The 20652-nt window shown below is 32.1% G+C and overlaps 2 protein-coding genes across 2 annotated transcripts in view; both read left to right on the top strand.

Annotated features, from left to right (window-relative positions):
- Positions 1-20652, top strand: part of LOC108687709 (glutamate receptor 1) — a 224458-nt gene that overhangs the window by 151299 nt on the left and 52507 nt on the right. The window contains exons 3-4 of the mRNA XM_018193628.1: positions 5110-5237; positions 7072-7201. Coding sequence (XP_018049117.1) covers positions 5110-5237; positions 7072-7201 — 258 coding nt within the window. The remainder of the gene's footprint in view (positions 1-5109; positions 5238-7071; positions 7202-20652) is intronic.
- On the top strand, positions 11313-18165 carry LOC108687710 (facilitated trehalose transporter Tret1-like). The gene is made up of 5 exons (XM_018193629.1): positions 11313-11402; positions 15219-15316; positions 15406-15774; positions 16099-16901; positions 17978-18165. The coding sequence occupies exons 2-5, from the start codon at positions 15274-15276 to the stop codon at positions 18125-18127; spliced, it is 1365 nt and encodes a 454-aa protein (XP_018049118.1). The 5' UTR covers positions 11313-11402; positions 15219-15273; the 3' UTR covers positions 18128-18165.

Genomic DNA, 20652 nt, shown 5'->3' with positions numbered 1-20652 from the left:
TCTCTCTCTCTCTCTCTCTCTCTCTCTCTCTCTCTCTCTCTCTCTCTCTCTCTCTCTCTCTAAATATATCTCGTTAGAGAAATATAAACTCTCATTTTTCAGACATGACAATAAATACTACTTTTTTTTAAAGAATAAATAATGACAACCAAATAGATACTACCTTTTTTTAATTAATAATAAATATTTTTTTATCATTGATTATCATTTAAAAATATATTCTAATTGTTTTATTCAGAAAATTAATATCTAGTTTGAATTTATCATTAAAAGTTATCACATATTACTTTCATTCAACTAACAAGTAATTTTTTACTTAAGTTCATACCACAGCACCTAGAAAACTGATTAAAATTTAACGAGTTATCTTATAGCTATTCCGTTGACTAGTAGTTTTAGTGAAATTTATGTATGCTAAAAAGAAATTTATACACAAGATGTTGCTGCTATATACTTTACTTAATATCATACAGTGACTCACGAAATTGCCTCAAAATTTCAAAAGATTGTTTAGAAACTTGTTAATTCAGAAATATATTTTTTGTGCATTTCCTGGATATATATAAGCTATAAATATCATTTTATATCTATTTATTCTTCTCCTTATTCTGTTAAACTTTTGTTGAATTTTTAAGTTGGATTAATTTCGCGAATAATATGTGCGAATAATATGCACGCATGAAATTATAATATTTATTTAAAACATATTGCGTTCTACATTATACATAAAGTTAAACTTAAATCAATATTTAGCGTACGTTTTCATAAAATTATTAAAATAAATCTCATTTCAATATCCTTAATTCAAATTTCGATTGCTATGTAATGTTAACAATAATGGAAACATTAAAAATTGTGCGATAAAGCAGCATTTATTTATTAATTTTCATAGAGCAAGAATTGTTTCTAAATTTCTTAAAAAATGTACCTCTGAAAATTGATGCAAAACCATGAAACATACTGGATACTTTTATGAGAATTGTGTAGTTACGTTTGGAACTATAGGATAACTCATACAACCGGATGGTGCAGGAACGTAACAAGTACATTGCAAAGTACGAAGTGCACAGGTGCACAGGTCCTTGAGGGAAATACTGTTCGAGGATGTTCCTCAGGATAACATCCGTCAGTTACAACTTATGATTAGAGCCTCGCCGCGCATTTAGTCAAATAAGAGATGCGCGTATTTTTATAGTTGTCGACAAACGTTGAGAGGCACGGCGCCGCGATGGTATACGTGAAATTAATAATGACGAAAGAGCGAAGGGACATTCTTAACTAAGGCGTGGGCGCATATATCACGATGCCCCATTATGCTTATGAATATAAATGCACCCTCGGGGTGGCCACAATAAATGCTGGTCGCCGTACCGCTGGATCTCTGAATTCTACTCTACTGCACGTACACGTGGTAGCCGCGGAATAACGAAAATAAAAACGACTCCCGTCTCTGCTGCCTCTTTTTCTTTTGCATCCCAGACTCTGGACAAATGCTGAGCGTGAGGGCGAGCATAAAAGAATAATTAAAATAAAGTAGGCTGCGCGTAACTTGAAATTATACACGAGTACTATAATGATAACAACAAAATGGTTAATAAGAACCACCGCCCTTGGGTATGCGCAATTTTTTTATAGGCTGAATAAGACGGTCTCAAAAATTGTTTTTTTTTTAATCATAGGAGGAAATTCTACACGTATTTTGTTGCGTATTTATAGAATACGAGATGCTGTTCTATATTTTCTGTTGTTGTAACCTTGGATGTCAGAGCACAGATTGTGGATTCGCCGAGGACAGATTGGGTAGAATAAATCACTTTTGGATAAAATAAACCACGTTTTCACTAACACACTTATTTAATGAATTCTTTTTACAATTTCACTTTACCGTTTTTAATATTTTCGTATTTTAACAAAGTTCTAAAGGTATACTTTACAATCCTGTTATTTATTGTTTAATCACTTTTTAGAATGTTACTCAACGTTTCACGGTCTTAGTCGTAACACGTATTATATCTTATAAGTGATGTGAGATAAAACAACTCTGTCTATACACAACGGGGTACGCTAAAATAACGCTCGATCTGCTGACCAGACTTGAATTTGATTAGCTATTCGAGCTAGTTTCAATCATTGCCTCTTTTAAATCAGTGCTGATGGGTCGCATTCGGATTTCTAAATTAGCGAGCAATCGTTTCTGTCTTTCGCAATTTGCGGACTGTTTCGCATTCTTTTGCTCGCCGCTTTCACAATATTGCATTTTTGCAACTTTTCGGAAGCTTCTTCTTGAGTCATTGATCTGCAAGTCATTTATCCTGCAGTTTCTAAGTATATTTTACTAATTATACGTTTGATTTAATTTTACCATTAGTTATAGCTACCGCTAATACTGTGTTGAAATTAAAAAAAGTTTGTCAAATCATGAACATTCAAAATAAAATTCATTTTTTTTCTTAAATTAAATGAACCTAAATTTAAGTTTTGTCTATAAGAATAAAATTATATATTTTTTATTATAATGTATTAAATATAAATTATTAATGCAAACACATTTCTCAGAAAGGAAAATTTAATATTAAATTAAATTAAAATACTTAAATAATATTTTTAAGTAAAGAAGAAAGAAATGTAAATGAAATAATAAAAAGTAGTTAACTACATTTATCGAGTTACGATAGCTTGTAAGAACAAGACCGCAATGTTATTCGCATTAAGCATCGAAAATACCGACGTTTCTTAGTCATTAAGACCATTGCAAAAATCTTCGGTTACGAGCCTTGTCAGTTTCTTCTTTAGCGATTAACTTGTAGGGGTTGCAGTTTCCACAGCTCCTTTTGGTTTCTTTTTCTTCGACCAGCACTCTTTTATCCGCCGCATACCTTCTCTTTGGATCGCTTCCAACCGTTTGGATTTTCCCTCACCTTCGCAATCGGAGCAGCCGATATCCTATCTCAGTCATTCTCCCTTTTTCCTTCCACCTATTCCGAGATGGCCCGTTCTTTTATACGTTTTATCGCGTTTGTCCTTCATCGCCATTTATCTCCGATGTATCATCAATTGTTGTTAAACAACACATGTACACATATATATTACCATGCTTTGAATTATCATATTAAAACAAATCATACTCAATACAATTGCATATATATATACGACTTCAATTTAGCTTTCTTTTTATTTTTTTTATCAACATTAATATACCGACTGTTATTTTTTTATGTATTACCATTTTCACTTGAATTTCAATAAAACTTCAATATTGATTTAACGTTGAATATTGAATAAATAAAAAAAATGTTTGCTGGGTAAGGGACCATGGCTCTGAACAATTTTTACATGCTGAGATGTGTTTTCTAAAATAAAAAAAAGTTATTGTAATTTTATCAATAATAATAATATGAGATATTGAAGAACAAATAGAAAGCTAAAAGAATTATCATTTTTTTATCATTAATATTAACGTAAGGTGACGAAGAAATATATTATGTTTTCGTTGCTATTTTTCCTACTCAATCGTTTATTCTGCGTTATTAAAAGCGACTTTGTTAACGTAGTAATCAAATTTAGATCTGTGTGTAACTCGACCGCCACATATGTTTTTATTGGTAATCCTTTTTGTCTCTACCGTGCTAATAAAAACGGATCTATCCAGCAGGCGTTCAGTATGTCCCGCAAGCTGACACTTTTGTGGTATTATTGTGCTTTGTGGAAGACCACGCATAATGGTCAACGAGATTACCCATCATATTATGGCTGCTCGATCTTCATAAAGAGAAATATAGTATGTTATTTGTTGATGTTAAATAATAACAATCCATAAATAACAACGATGAGGAAATAGGTGTTCATATATAATGTAACATTTTTTCAAATCAGTACTAAACAAGGTTTTATTATCGTATTTTTAAACAAGGTTTTATTATCGTTTATGTACGCAAAATTCTTTACATAAATATGACTTGCTTAAGATTTTATGATATTATTTTTGAGCATTTCTAAACAATTATTTTATGTGTCTGCTATAATTATAACTTTACTGAATAAATTTTAATTAATATTTTGTTGTTTTACAAATAGATGTTTTACAAATATTTGTAAAGTTTCTTATAATAAAAAAGGATATATTTTTTTAAAAATTCCATCATCCTTCAATTTTTTAAAATTTCACTTTGAATTTATTATGCAATAACGTAAATTCATATATGGTGAAATTTTTTTCTAAACATTTATATATGTGTGTTGTGTGTGCGTGTGCGTGTGCGTGTGCGTGTGCGTGTGCGTGTGTGTGTGTGTGTGTGTGTGTGTGTGTGTGTATATTGGAACACTTCAAAAATACTAAGAAAGTAGTCTTTTCTTAAGATGAATTATATATATATAAATTCTGAAATATTATAAGTTCTTATTCTACATTTCTGAAGAAATACATTAAAATTTTTCGGATTTGATAAAATTTTATCAGATATTATATAATATCTGAATAAGAAATCTTAGAAATCTTAAAATATTTAATAATTCATATATATAAAGAATTTTAGAAAAGTGTAGACTTTTTCTGCACTTCTGAAAAATGTTTCAATTTGTATAAAAGAATCTGAACAATTTTCTAAAAAGTTGTTAAATTAATGAGAAATTCTAAAAAATTCTGAGAAAAATTTATATATAGTTATAACAAATTTCAATATTTTTTACATTTTATACGAAAATAAATTAAATAATAATATGAAGCTCTTTTTATTATTTATATATAATTTTAAGTGATATTAAAAGAATACAATTTATTAAGAGAAAACATTTAATATAAAAAAATTACACTAATTTGTAAAGTTTCTGTTTCTCAAGATCTGAATAGTGATTCTTATACATTTTACTCCATAGTACAGTAAAAGAAAAGTATTATAAATTATTTATAAATTTTTTTAAAAATAAAGTCCCTGATTTTTCAAAATCTGTAATTGATAGAACTTTTTTCATCTTATATTCTTTTTCAACAGTTAAAAAGATACATAAAAATCATCATTCAGGTGTGTTGTGAAACAGAAACTTTTTAAATCAGTGTTATCTTTCTCTTATTTCTTCTCTAATGATAACGATTATTATTTTTATACTTTATAGTTTGCAGCCAGTTCAGTAGAGGTGTATCTTCGATGTTGGGCGCTGTGAGTCCAGACTCGTTTGATACGCTACATTCATACAGCAACACCTTCCAAATGCCATTTGTGACACCCTGGTTCCCTGAAAAGGTAAATAAGCCATATTTATTTCTTTCAGATTTATGGCATTAAAAGCAACTCAACTTTATCATTTTACTCATCTTATTTTTTAATCTTTATATATTTCTTTAGAATTATATCAAAATGATAACAATTATGTCTTATAAAATATATTTAAATTTGTGTGTCATTGTTTTGGGTTTTTCAACAAAACAATGAAATCATCAATTTCAAGAATTCATGAGACATCATTTGTTTCGTTCGAAACAGAATATTGCAATTGGTCATAGCCAATACTTTTTCTCAAAGCAGGACAATGAAATGAAACCTTATTTAAATCTAATTTATATTCATGGAACCTGTTTTTCCGTGTGTCTTTTCTTTTATAATCTTATATTTTATACTCCGCATATCTTTCCTTCGATTCCCTGAAGCAGAACGTACAAGGAAATCTAAAAGAAATATTTCACAAACCGGTTCTACTTAAAAAACAAAGTTATATATAAAATTTAGATTTCATTTCGTATATCTGATACTTTATTGAAGTATATAAACGTAACATAAACGTATTTCATAGTCATATTACCTAATAATTCCCATTAAATTTCAAGTCTTGTTAAATTTAAATTACATCGAACAGTATATACATGCATAAAGGCTAAAATATTGCCATTCAAGTTGAAGTGTCTATGGCAAAAACAACGCATATTCGATGCATAAATTTTCCATCGTGCTTATCAATTCAACGTGAAAAAAAGAAAAAATACGTGCATGCACGCATTTGATAATAATTGTCATGTACAGAATCAATAGTTTCGTTTCGCGCTGCAACTGATAATTAGCGACGCTACGAGATGCATGATGATGGATTTGGTCGATACAATCATCCATACAAATACGTAAATGTGTATGCGATACATACGGTATACATATTACAATTTGAATTTCGAAATGAATTGGCTCACCGAAAATTTATTCGCCAGCTCGAATTGTGGAGCTGCATTTATCGCACCGTTGTAAACTGATATCGTACTATGCTGTAGGATGAACGTCGGATTCGTGAGTATTTCGGCGGTTGTGTGCGTATTTTTCCCACGATATATTTCCGTGCAGCATAAGTATATATATATGTACGCGTAACGAACGTCGATGTCGTTTAAATGGTAATCGCGCGGTAATGCTGATTCGACGCCTCGGCTTTCTACTCCTTTTTTTTTTGGGCCAATTACGGTTTGCCAGGAACGGCCATTTATATAGAGAAAATCCTTTTTCAATTTCCATGAGATCCTTGCCTGCACTGCCTTTTGCATCGCTGCTTCACTCTCAAGAAAAAGAGACGTTATTGGCATTGGAAATTCAATACGGATATAATCATTCTAGCTAGACGATAATTATTTTTTTAAATCTCATACACGGTATTTACTTCCTTTCATCATCATCTGAAGGTTCAATAAAGAAAGTATTATTTTATTTTAAAAAGATATTTTTAAATTACTCTCTTGTTCAATCTGCCTTGGAAAATCTCGCAATTCATTTCTAAAGCGCGTAAATGTTTTACGAGAAAAAGCCGAGTCGAGACTCGACAACTGAAATTAGTATCAAAAGGCATATATTTCGGTAATAAATCACTACGCGCAAGCACCAGTTGCACATTCGCAGGAATTAAGTTTCAAAGAGAATTCACGAGTGGTAGGAGCTCGATTGCACCGACTCAGATTAAAGTTTCGACGAAGCATCCTTTCCCTCCTAAGTAGAATTAATTTCGGCAGCGCGTTAAGTGGATGACGTACGGCTGCCTGTTCAAAATTTCACGACGAGCACGATCGTAGGATGCCGAAAATGCACGGGATTATTGTGTATCTAGGTCCTGACACCATCCTCGGGTCTCCTGGACTTCGCCATAAGTATGCGACCGGATTACCATCGTGCTATCATCGATACGGTGCGATACTATGGTTGGAAGAAAATCATCTACCTCTACGACTCCCACGATGGTAAGTCCTTTTACCCTGCCGCTTTCTCATGCATTTCTCATTTTACAGCGCGTAGCTGCGGGCTACGGCGCATACCGCTCGCTGTAGCTCGCGCCTTTTCGCCTCCACCCTTACGATATCTCTCTTTTTATTATATCTGCCAAGTAGGCTCGGTCTCTCGTGGCCAACTTTGCCGATATCGTAGACATGGGATATCGAGTGGATTCCCCGACTTCTGCGCGGAATAAAAACATACGCGTATGGATAATCTCCTGACACCGCGATCATATTTTTATATGTTTATGTAACAAAATATAATATAAATGACATAAGGCAAATGCTATTAAAATTATATTATATTCGTAAACAATCCGTGCAATTTACAAGCTCTGTATGGAAAGGAAAAATTTTCGTAATGTCCAGTTTAGACACGATCTAAAATTCACTTTTATATTTGAAAATAGAATTCTGAATTCTGTTTGATATGTATATTTTGATATACGTGTGTGTATTTTAGTATATATTTTGTATGTGCATGTTATTTTGATTCTTCATAAATATTTGTTGTGCTACACGGTACATAAAATCATAAAATTCTATCTCAAATTCTGAAATAATAGTTTGCCTAAAATAGACTCTAAAACGATACGTGAATTAAAATCCCTGCATCAAAATCATGCGAGCGGAATAATGTATGATTATGAAATATGGTCATGCTTAACGCCTCCTCGCGGCGTGTTGCTGCTTGAAAGTGAATTGCATCACGAAAATATAATTTCTAATTAACTACTTATATTACTTGAATTTTCTCTACGTTTTGTTTTCTCGTCATTAAAATTGTATGATTTACAACCGGATGAAATCACACGTGTATCTGCAATCGTGTGCGTATTTTATGTTTCAATATGTTTGATACTCGGGGTTTTAAATATGAAATTGAAGAGAAAACAAAACATGAATTTCTGCATATTACTGTTTCAGGTATACCAATTTTATTTGGTCTTTATATAATATCAGTAATCGAATGCAAAATGTTGATTTACATTCAACACATATTGGAAGGAAAAATAATTAAGCGTAATGTTTCGAAAGATAAATTACACGTAATTTTGAGAAAGGTTTCTGATTTTTATTTTTCTCTAATTTATTATACATGCAAAATATTCCATCAAAATACAATTATTATTATATAGTTCATTATATATTGCCTTATATAAATTATTATTTCAACAATTTGCTATTTAAAAAAAACATATTTTAAAAGTACAATTTATCAAGTACTACTTCAAAGCAGCTGATTTTTAAGAACTTTCTACATTGTCGGCATTGCCGAAATTGAATCAAATTCCCGAATATGTTTCGCTTTCGTAATTCGAAACGGTGACAGGAATGGTAACTAACACAAATTGTAACAAGAATCTCTTCCCCGATCTGTTCGTACGAAATCTCATGTCAATCTTGATGCTGGAAGCAAAGCGACAGCGGTTTAATTACTTAATTAATGGAACATGGAGTAACTTTGACTGAACGAAACGATTAATCACCACGGATCGCGCTAGAGAGTTTTGTATCTCGCTGACTTCCGGCCGTTATAACTTGGTCACGTGCCTCGAGCATGAGAAAGCCATTTGGAATTCCTCGAGCCGACCAATTGCTCTTCTTCGACAAACTCCGATAAGAACGAGCTTGAGGTAGTCTAGTATCGCGGAAACGGAGGGAGTTTAATTACCGAATGCAAATGCAAATATACTTTAGGGACTATCGTGCTGTCTCCGTGCGTTGAACGACCTCTTTCCTTCCTACCTCCTGCCTCACCTCATCTCGCCTGTTCCCGTTGTCGCTATCTGACGTAGTTTAACCATACCGTTTCCCGATTAAAGCAGGTATGAGGAAAGCAGCAAGACGATGAGTATTCGGAAAATCATTTGGATTTCATGGCAAATTTTTTATTACTTATCTCAGTCTTTCTTACGTTGATACCTCTCGGGTATAATACCTCGCATACCTGAATTTATAATAAAACATAATTTGCATAAAATATCGTATTTGCATAAAATATCGATAATCATGGAATGTAATAAAAAATATTTAGCTTCATATAGTGATTCTTTAATGGCATATATCGGATATTTTCTTCGTGAACGATATACGTGATGAAATATAAGATGTTGAAATGATAGATTTTTATTACATTTGGTAAACATATCTCTGTATTAGATCAGATTATTATTTATTTTTTGTATAAAATATACTTATATTAATAAGAGGATTTTTAATATAATTAATGTTAATTTTGATAAATTTAAATTTATTAATGTAAATAAATAATTATTCTTTCATTTTTAATAATGCAAATAACGATTAACAAAAATTAAATTTTTCCATATTATTGAGTTACAATAATTACAATCTACGATAGCGAATTATTAATTATATATTCGCATCTAAATATTTTTATGAATTTATATAAAAAAAAAATGGGGTTTTGTTTTGAAACAGTTATTTACAAATTTGACTATATAAATACAGATCCGAAAACAATTTTATTAAAGTATAAATTAGATTTTGAGCTTTGTTACAAAAAGATTATTTAAATAGTGCAATAGCGTTTTATATGCATAAAGACACGTCATATAATTCATATCACATCATGCGATTGAAATGTACAAGAATAATATGCGGTTTATTACGACATATAATGGATTCGACCTTTCGATAAACTTCAGCTCACTGTCTCTCCATGTTCTTGCTCTTTTACTCTTTTATTTAGCCAATAAATAAATTACCTCATAGTTTATCTAAAGAAATGAAATAATCGGTCCATAGAGAGACAAATTATCAAGTTGATAAACACATACATAACAATACGACATGCTTAGAAAAATTGTGCATTGCTTTCAATATTCTTAACGTATGCGCTAAGGATATCACACGGCAATGACGCCTTTAAATCTGCGATGTCGTTCGCCGCGCAGAACATCACCAGTGCAATTTCAAAGTTAAGACACGTCAGATGTTTCCTCGATTGCGCCAGTAAAATGAATCGCCGTCGGTCAGGTCGACCGTTTGCATTGAAGTAGAACCGATTGCGCGAATAATCGAGAGAAAGTTTGGCGAATTACGTTCCATTAGATTTTCCTGTTTGCAGTATAAATGTTAAATCAGACTTCTAAAATCCTAAGTTTTTAGAATCAACCGTATTAACTGGCATTTGAACACGAGTAATACTTTCTACTGACATTTAAAATAACTCCCACAATTATTTCTGGAATTTTAAAAGCAGGAAACATACACATTCGGTGATATATATATATATATATATTTGAAACGCTTGACATTTCAATGTTATTCACATTAAATATGAAATTAACCCGTAATCACGACGTTGTTCAAGGATAGAAATGACTTTTTCCCGAACAAGGCTTACGTTTTTATCTCCCGAGATTGAAATTCAATGTGAATAATTTTTTACCTTTAAGAAATAATTTTTTAATTCCATTCACGTTTGTCCTTCTCTAAGATTTCCTAGATTTAACAGCGAAAATAACCGAGTAACATAATGATTAGAATAAAACTGTGCAATTTGCATTACTCATTTGGTATTCGCTCAGATAAGGTATTGAATAAACATGACATAGACATAGAATAAACGTGTATAGATTGCGTTCTCGCTTTCAATTAGCAAATGTTTGCACGTGGAAGTGGAAACACACATGTTATTGCGTTTATTCTGAAATTAAACCTAACACAGTCAATAACAACGAATTAATAGCGAGCATATCAGTTTTCCCAAGCATTCCTACCATTTGACACCCGCACCATTACGTCCGTTTGTTAAAAAGTGAAAAAAATCACGAACCATCAAATAGACCAATTTTCGAAATAGACACGATGTGTGACATGCACGTTCCGCACATATAGCATCAAAAGGCGGTTAACTGATAGAACAGAAGAACAATATGAAAAACTGCGGAAAAAGCCTTGCGCGCGCCAGAAATAGCGCGGGAAAGTAATTAGCGGTTAGCAGGCCACGTTGTCGTTCTTCGTCCAGAACGGGAGGGGATTCGATTAAAATCGTAGTGACGTGCCTGCGTATCAGAGTCAGGCTCAGTTTCCTTTCCGGCGTCTTTCAGAATGACAACGGCGTCGTTGTCGCCGACGCGCGTCGAGATCTCGGCATCTCATTCTCGACTATCGTGGTAGTGACAGGTGCTCTATCAAGGTGAACTCTCGATATAATTATTTCTGCGAGTACACTTTCGCTGCGTGCTTCGTATTTGGAGGCAATTAGACGATATCTGATGCCTGTCATGAAATATCATTTAAAATCATAATTAAAAGAACTTCCCGAAAGTTTCTATCATTAGTGTCATTATGAAATAATTATTGACGTAAAACAAACCAAGAATAACTCCAGTTTAGAAAAAGAAAAATTTCTCTGACACGGAAATTCATTTTAATTTCAGAATTTCATCTTTGAAAGACATATACATATGTACACATACATGTGTTAATTTAAATGTGTCTATTAGAAAAATTAAACTATCATAAATACTAATCGCCAGACAATAAGGCTTAAGAAAATCTGCTTCGCAAAATTAGATTAGTATAAGAGAATTAATATTAGCGCTTCAGACACGGAAGTAAACAGGTAATAATAATCAATATTTATGCCATTGTAATCCCTTATCTAAACCACATTTGAAAAATATGATTCATACCATTAACCGTTCAATATCCGTTCAATATCCATCAAATGGCATGATAAAGTAATTCCCGATTGCATTTAACTACCTTCCATGATTAAGTAACAGCTCGCTCGCTGATCAAGGCGAATTAAATCCTCCGCGTGATAATGGCATGTCATTGTTAAATCAGGTGTAACGACGTGATTGAGATAAAATATGCGTGTTCGCATAATGACTCTTATGTATATATCTGTCAATTAATCGGGTCGATGTTCGAGTTTCATGTTAGCGAATACCCGTAACACGTATGCGCAAAATGATTTATTATATTCGCTATGAGTAATGAAACATCGCGGTAGAGCAATAGCTTAATTAGCTACACAATGAAAAGCATCCGTGATTACTTTATATTATTAATTTAAAGGAAATATGATAATTCGATCATATCGATCGCTATTTATTTTCTAAGAGACTAATTATTTCATAAATCTTTCAAATTTTTTGTTAATGAGAATGCAGAAGAATGCTCTCTATCATTTACTTTTCAATTCTGATTTTAACATAAAATGAAATCTACACAGAACTGAATTAAAATCATATATATGAAATTAATTCTAAATAACTATGCCTTTATAAATAGCTTATAAATTAATAAACTTTTAATAAACTTTGCTTACTGAATCGATTATTGTTTATGTATTAATAAAAAATAATACATGTTTAAAAAATAATTATGTATTATAACTCAAAGTCTAGTGAGTCTCTCGATTCGGGAGGCTGCGATTAACCATTCATCGACTACGCAATTAAGATGAAATATCATGCATCTCCGGTCGTGACGACCTTGGGGTAGTAACCGTGGGCCTTTCTTCTTGCTCTTCAGTGATGATAAGTGGAGTTGGACGACGGGAAATGTCTCGGTATAAACCGATACAACGTCTCGGCCGTGTTCCGATCGTTTCGGTAACCTGTTTGAGTAATACAAAAGGACGTAAACTAACTGGTTTTTGAGAATTTGACCGGTTTTAACGAAGGTTTCTGTACAATCTGCACCAAGTTCCAGAACCGAACTAGAGACTCAAAAGAAATTCTAGATATCATTTAGTTGTTAAGAAAATTAAATGCATGTTCTTTAGCGTTTAGCCTGTCCGAATAAACAGACCATTTCTATATTTTCTACTCTTACGAAAGATTATTGATTCGCTCTAAACTCGAATATCATAGCCGAATATCATCACAAGAAGAAAAAGGGAACTGAATATTACATGTAATTATTGCAGTTACGATCCGTGTTATTAAAGCAATAAATCTTCGTAATTATCGTTGCTATGTGCCAGTTGCATATTGCGCAATGTTGTACGTTAAACGTATTACCGTTTTCTCTAATCATTACGAAATGAAGAGAGAAATGAAATATTTTATAAAACACAATGTCTTACGATTGAAGAAAACATAATTTTTTAATTGTAACAAGCACTATTATTAAATCGTACGTCTACTTTGACGGCACAACATTTTTTTCTAATATGCCGAAAAGAATAATTCAATTTTTTTACATAACTAAAAACTTACTAAAATTCATATTTTCGTTTTGAAATATATACACAGAAAGACAATGCTTGAAATGACTATTATGAAAATGACGATACCTGGACAATAATTAGACTATAATGATTAAAAGGAATATAATATAAGACAGTGCGAATGAACAGTTTATTTTCACACTTTCAGTGCGAAAGTATTCGCTGTTGAACTTTAAGTGTGTCTATATAGCTGTATGATAAAGTTACAATCTTTTTACAACTTAAAATTGTAAGAAATTATCTATTTTTTTTTTAAATTATTGATTCATTTATTTAATAAAAGAAAATGTTTACCATCCCATATCAAATAGAACAGGATAATGTAAAAACTAAACTTACACACATACCCTAAATGGTTTGTGTTATATTTTGATTATGTACACCAACAAATAATCACTTTGGTGATTATTCCTATATTCATGTAAAAGTATTAAATCTTATTTATAAATATAGATATACGATCTGTCTAAAAATTTCTAGACTGATTTTTTTCTGAACGTACAAGTAACGCCATTTTTTCAACAACAGCACCTTTTAATATCAACATTTGACTTGCGTGCATTTTTTTTACAATGCTACAAGCAATATTTCGAAAATCGGTTTCAAATTTTTTTTCTCTTGTAAAAATTTTCGTAACGGAGCAGCGTGCTATTATCAAATTTTATTTCAAAATTTAAATCTGGGAGTTAGCTAATTCGAGAGAGAGAGAGAGAGAGAGAGAGAGAGAGAGAGAGAGTTCACATTTAGAAACAAATTTTCAACATTCAAATTTGAAAAAAATGCGTGCATACAATTTTGATCTTAAGCGAAACAAAACTATTCAAAAATGAGGGCAACAAAATTAAGACATTGATTGCTTTTTTTGACGTAGATGTCTTTGATTTTCGAAATAAATTAATAATAATTAACTATGTGTTGACCAGAGCTAATAATAATCACTAATTAATTTTGAAAGAAGATATATTTTTCTTTTTCACAACTAACAGTTGAGCTAATCATTCTTAACGAATGATTCGTTGATGCACTCACTTAGATGGATATTCCATTTTGGACAGTGAATTGTCAAAATGTATATGAATTCCATAGCAATAAATTCATGTTAAGGAACGCACTCGGTTCGGCCTCCGTCTCTTAATAGGTGTATTGTATGGCCGGCCATAAACTGTCGCTTTGGGAGGCATCGCATCGCGTGCCACAAAGCAAGAGCAAGTGCTCTCCGACCGCGGCGGTCAGCGGTCATGCGTGCAGACGTAGCCGTTTACACGTGTGACTGTATCGCACCCTCAGTCCGGAGATATGTGGCGCGGAATCTAGTTAGTACCCTTGTTGGCTTTATCTCCGTTATCTCCGTTTGGCTCGGAGATCGGCCGTATCGTCAGATTAGAAGGACTAGCTGCGATCACGATAATTAGCAAAGATGGAATTTTGTATTTTCAATCTCCTGCATCTTATCGTGTCATTTTCAAGCATTCAAGCTTAAATTGGAGAACACAAGGTGGATCAAGTACATATTTTATTTATCTATCTGATAACATGTTCTTATGTTAATTCATTTAAGCAAATCTCAAGAGAGAGAAAATCTCTAAATAAAATCTGTAAGTCATTTGCGATATTGATTGCAACAATAATATGTATTTACATAACAATTATTTATAATTGGAAATCAAAAGAACAAGTGAGAAAAGTATTCGTTTGCAAATATAGGATCACAATCATATACGCGTACTGTTTTCATAGCAACTGTTTTTTGTTTTGTTTAATCCGTAGAACAATCCGATAGAAACAATAATTATAAGCAAGAGGAACATCAATTTTGAACACAATGGACCGCGGTATATTGCGACAAACATTGATTGGTTTCATATGTAAGTATTCAGATGAGATTGCAATGAGATGTCTGGATCTAATCTTTCGCGAATGATCTATGGAAAACTCACGAGTGATCACTTCTCAGGCAGTATTTTGATCATCGATTGCGGGCTCCATGAAGGATGGAGCACACCAACCATACCGAAGTTCAATGACGGAGATCCATTAAAGGTGACAACCAATGAGATCGCTTGGATTGTTAACCTCATGTATATAGGAGTTGGCATCGGCTCGTTGGTACCTTTCATATTGATGGACAACATCGGACGTAAGGGAACTTTACTAGTCACTACGATACCGAAGATCACCTCGTGGATCTTCATTGGGCTGTCTACATCTGTACCATTCATATACGTTGGACGGATACTCGCGGGCATCGGATGTGGCATAACGTACGCTGTAATGCCGATGTATCTCGGCGAAATTAGCAGCAAGCGGACCAGAGGTCCTTTAGGTGCGATATTAACTATTTTGAATGCGTCAATGTACATAGTCTAATTTTTATTGCCATTTTGACATATTTATCGTTTTAAATACAAATGTTAAATATTTATTCGTTAATATTACATGTATTAATTGCAAATGATGTTTAATGGCATCTTTGTATTTTTTTAAAAAGATTTACAAATCTGATGTTTTTTAAACTTAATAGATACGATTACAGTTAATGTTAACGATCATATATTTTGTAATTGTTGTGCACACTGCACTTGGATAATATTGTTCGCGAATAATTAGTATTTTTAAAAGACATCGCTGAATGAGACAAGACCTTCAGGTACTTTAATGGCCGTTCTCCTCAACATCGGGATGCTGCTCATCTACGCAATCGGCCTGTGGATCAGTCGATTCACGATGGCAATGATAAGCATGTGTGCCCCAGTGCTATTTCTATTGACTTTCATATGGTTACCCGAGAGCTCGGTGTTCCTCACGCGGAAAAATAGACTTGGACCCGCAGAGAAAACTCTTAAGTGGGCCTTGGGTAAAGAGAATGTAGACGAGGAACTCGAGGAGATCAAAAGAATCGTGGAGTCCGAGGACAAATGTAGCAAGTTGACTCTTAAGGAGATGTTCAAAGAGATTTTCACCAAAGCACAGAACAGAAGAGCTTTTCGAATCGCTCTGATATTATTGAGCGGGCTGACATTGACCGGTGCGGCGCCGATACTCGCGTTCCAGTCGTATATATACGAAGAGGCCGGTTTCAAGATCTCGACCAACACCAGTATCATCTTAACGGGTGTCGCCATCGTCTTAGCTGGTAGCACTTGTGTATCGATAGTGCGTCTCACAGGCAAGAGGTTACTGCTGCTGATTGCCGCGCCGATTTGCGTGGTATCGCTAGCGACGATAGCCACTTTCTTCGAATTGCAATCCATCGGATATGATGTCTCTCAATTCAAGTGGGTGCCCACGGTCTTCGTGGTGATTTACGTGCTTGGCTTTGGATTCGGCCTTAATCCGATACCACTAGCGTATATCGGCGAAATCTTCGGTGTCGAGGTCAAAGTACCCGCTGCGGTGCTCAATGCTCTCTACTACGCTATAAGCACCACCGCTATTGTGAAATTTTATCAGGTACGTTAACGTCTGTGTAAGAATCGATTTTGTTTTCGCGGACGACAGCGGTAAGCGGGTTATCAACAGCAACGATCAGTTAAGAAGTTCAACAAAAAAGAATTCTTTGCTTCGTAGTATTATACTATAGTATTATACATCACGGAACAGCATCGATTAATAGTCTTGGTGGTCAAAAAGGAGTTTTTACTTTTATAATAATATTAAAAAATACATTACGATATTTATATATAAATATGCAAATTACATGAATTTAATAAACAATCAATATTTTATCGCTTAATAAGACCTGCATAAGAAATATTTTTTTCTAAAATTAGATTTTACTTTTTCTTTATGAATCCTGTTTGGGATCATTCTCTTTTATTTTATAAACTGCTCGCCAAATTTTTGTGCAATTTGGTCTATAAATAATTTGATAATGCTTTATTCAAATCTGAGGTCAAAAATAAGAAATTCAAAATAGTAGATTCAATATGGCGGACAGAATTTTAAAAAATAATTTGATTATCATAAAACTCGATTTTTAAGGAGTTTTTAATTACAAAGTGACATCAAGTTTCGCCTTATTTGAAGCTCATCAGTGCTATGTAAACAATTAGTGCTGATTTCGAAATTGACTTTTGAACTGTGATTATGAACCCTATGACACTAGATCTTTCTTCATGGAAGTTATTGTCCTTTTGAAATTCGATATTTGTAGATTACATTCAAACTCAGAGATAACCTCCTAAACAGAGTTTTCACAATAATCAGTTTATCTTTTTGAAGTTTAAATTTTAAAATTCTGAGACTAGACTCGAATTCAGTGATCCCGGAAATCTTTAGAAAGTAAAATCTTCTGTAAATTATTTTATTAGGAAGTTCCAGTTCTCAAAAGATTAATAATACCGGTTATTCAGTTTTTTTTATCTCAAACATATACTTGAACGTATCATTTTGATAAACAAAATTGCTCCGATTACTTTTAAAATACAATGTGAAATAATTTTTTAAACTTATATAACTTTTCTTCTATTATTTAATATCGTAGCGAAATAATGTAATAGTAGGAACTATTTGTACTGTGTTTATAGGTCATGCAAGAGTTATATGGCATATTCGCACCATTATGGACGTTTACTGCGATAACATTTCTTGTATGGGTATTAATTTACCTATTTGTGCCCGAGACCGAAGGCAAAACCTTGGAAGAGATACAATTGGAATTGCGGGGTAAAGAGTGATGTGTATCGACAAACTATGTAAAAAGAAAACATAAACAGGTGTGGCATTATATGAATCCAAAGATCGTTAAATCCATGTTTACAACGAATGTTTAATACGAAATACTTGATTAATAATTACTTAATTAATAATTAATTAATTTTCTCAATATTGACACATTCAAAGTCGATTATAAAAAGATTATAAAAAAATTAAGAAAATAATATTTCTGTTAAATTGTGATAATAGTTCGGCTTATATTCTTAAAATATATTTTTCATTATACTAACCTATACTTTCATAACCAAGTGAATTAATTAATATTGATAGTATACACATATTAATGTGGACAAATCTTAATAGAAAACAAGTAATAAATTTCATTTGAAAAATAAAATTATAGAAGTATAGCGAGCTGCAAAATAATTCAAATGAGATAGAAAATTTCAATTTTATTTAAAACTTTTATCGATGTACATATATTTTGAAGAAATATTAGATGAAATATTAGATAAAATTTATAAAAATTATATTTATAATAAAATTAGCTTACAAAACGACAAAAGTTAACAAGACAGTGTTCCTCTCCAACTTTAATGAACTTTGAATATGTTGTTATTTAGATTAAAATGAGGGACACATTTTTTTTATCTGTGCCCATGCATATTTTTAAAGAATGAAACATCTCTTTGATAAAAATTGGTCAGTTTCTTTCGAAGAGGAAATAAATATTATTAATAAAAGTTAAAAATTCAAGAATATTTTATAATAATAATTTTTAAAATATTTTTAATTTGTTACTTCTTTATAAATAACTTCTTTATAAATAAGAATTTTTGTACTATCATTATAAAGTATTCTTGAAACCATTCAACTGTTATTAAAAATTCTTTTTCCATCTATTATATAATTTCGATGATATTCGCTTCCACAGCAACGAACAATTTTTATTTTACTCGCCTAAAAATGCGTATGGATATGTATAAAAAATACATGGCTCTTATTTTAGTCCAGATTACAATATATTAAAAATTCATCAAAATCGAAGGGAGAATCTTCCTTGTTTCTTTGTAAGTATAATTGCCTTTACTGTTTCTGTAAATTTAATTGACAACATTAGCATAGGTACACATTATTATTTTATTTTATTTTATTTAGTTTAATTTTTTCTCGAGCAATTTAATAAAATTTAAATTATTTAACATTCATATTGATGTATGTTATTTTACGTTACATTATACATGTACGTTTTTATAATTATCATAAATATTTACATATTTAAAATCGCATTTAGAATCCAATTGGCTTCTCATTATATTTTTACGTCAAAAAGCTTTTTCCACTTAATCATTTATTCTATGTGTTTTGCATTACAAAATCGTAACGTCGATAATGGCGTTAAATCACATTTGGAGCTGGTGAAAGCACCAGGGAGAAACGACACGAGGGAAAATCATTGATCTTATTTGATCGTAAAGCTCTAACTCCGCAAAGAGAATCGTTTAGTAGCGATATCGTGTACGACGAGATTCGTATGTTCGATCGGACAAGTTAAGTTCTCATTAAAAATACATGCAATGCGAATTTACTGACCTCGTTCTCTCTCCTTAATCCTATCTTAAAGTTTACTATTTTAAATATTAATAAATGTCTCCCGTTGCGCGTTGCTAAATATTATCTTAACATTTGTGTTAGGATTGTATAAATAGAAAGATAATTCTGTTATTCAATTTGACCACATAGGGTCTCTATTTTACTTGATTACATTGTATGTATTACGACCATGTTCTAGCGGCGTATAATTATTTCGATATTTAAATATCAAATCCAATATAGCTAAATATTATTGTCTATTACAAAATGTTTTTTAAACTTTTACAATATGTCTTGCTTTACGCATGTGAAATATTTCGATAAAATGTTTATTTTGTTCACGTAAAAGATTGAGAAGATTTTAGTGTTAACGACGAAATGGCTTTTAAATTTTTCAACCAATTTATCCTTGTTTGTTGTTGTTATGCAGAAACATCGTATTTATAAGCGATAAAAAATGCAATATTTCCTGAAATCCTCTCGTCGTAAACTGCCGAGTGATTCTATCAGATGACCATCTTGGCTACCGCTGATGATGGCTCGTCAGCCTCGGTATACGACGGAACATTGGTAGGACGTGTACATTGGAGGACACGTCTTGCATACGCTTGTTGGTGTTTCTCTCCGACGGAATGTCCGAACATATATATCGCTCATATACGCATCACGTATATTTACAATTACGTGGAAATGCATTTGCCTATATGCACGTAACTGTTTATCCGTCGATACCCTCTCGCGTCATGTATTAGTCTGAACATGTGTGTTCAAAGTATACAAATATGGATTTGAGTATAATTAGATTTAATATTTCAATGTGAGAGTATCTATTTCATATCTCTCTGTAAAGGAGAATAAAAATATGTGTTGATACTGATTATATTTTGTACTTCGTCGAAAGTTTAAGTAGAATATAGAAAGATTAAACATGCATATATATATATATATATAT

The sequence above is a fragment of the Atta colombica genome, unplaced genomic scaffold, assembly GCF_001594045.1.
Source record: "Atta colombica isolate Treedump-2 unplaced genomic scaffold, Acol1.0 scaffold210, whole genome shotgun sequence".
Lineage (NCBI taxonomy): Eukaryota > Metazoa > Arthropoda > Insecta > Hymenoptera > Formicidae > Atta > Atta colombica.
Note: the sequence above shows the minus strand (reverse complement) of the source record. Positions and strands in the feature narration are given on the sequence as shown.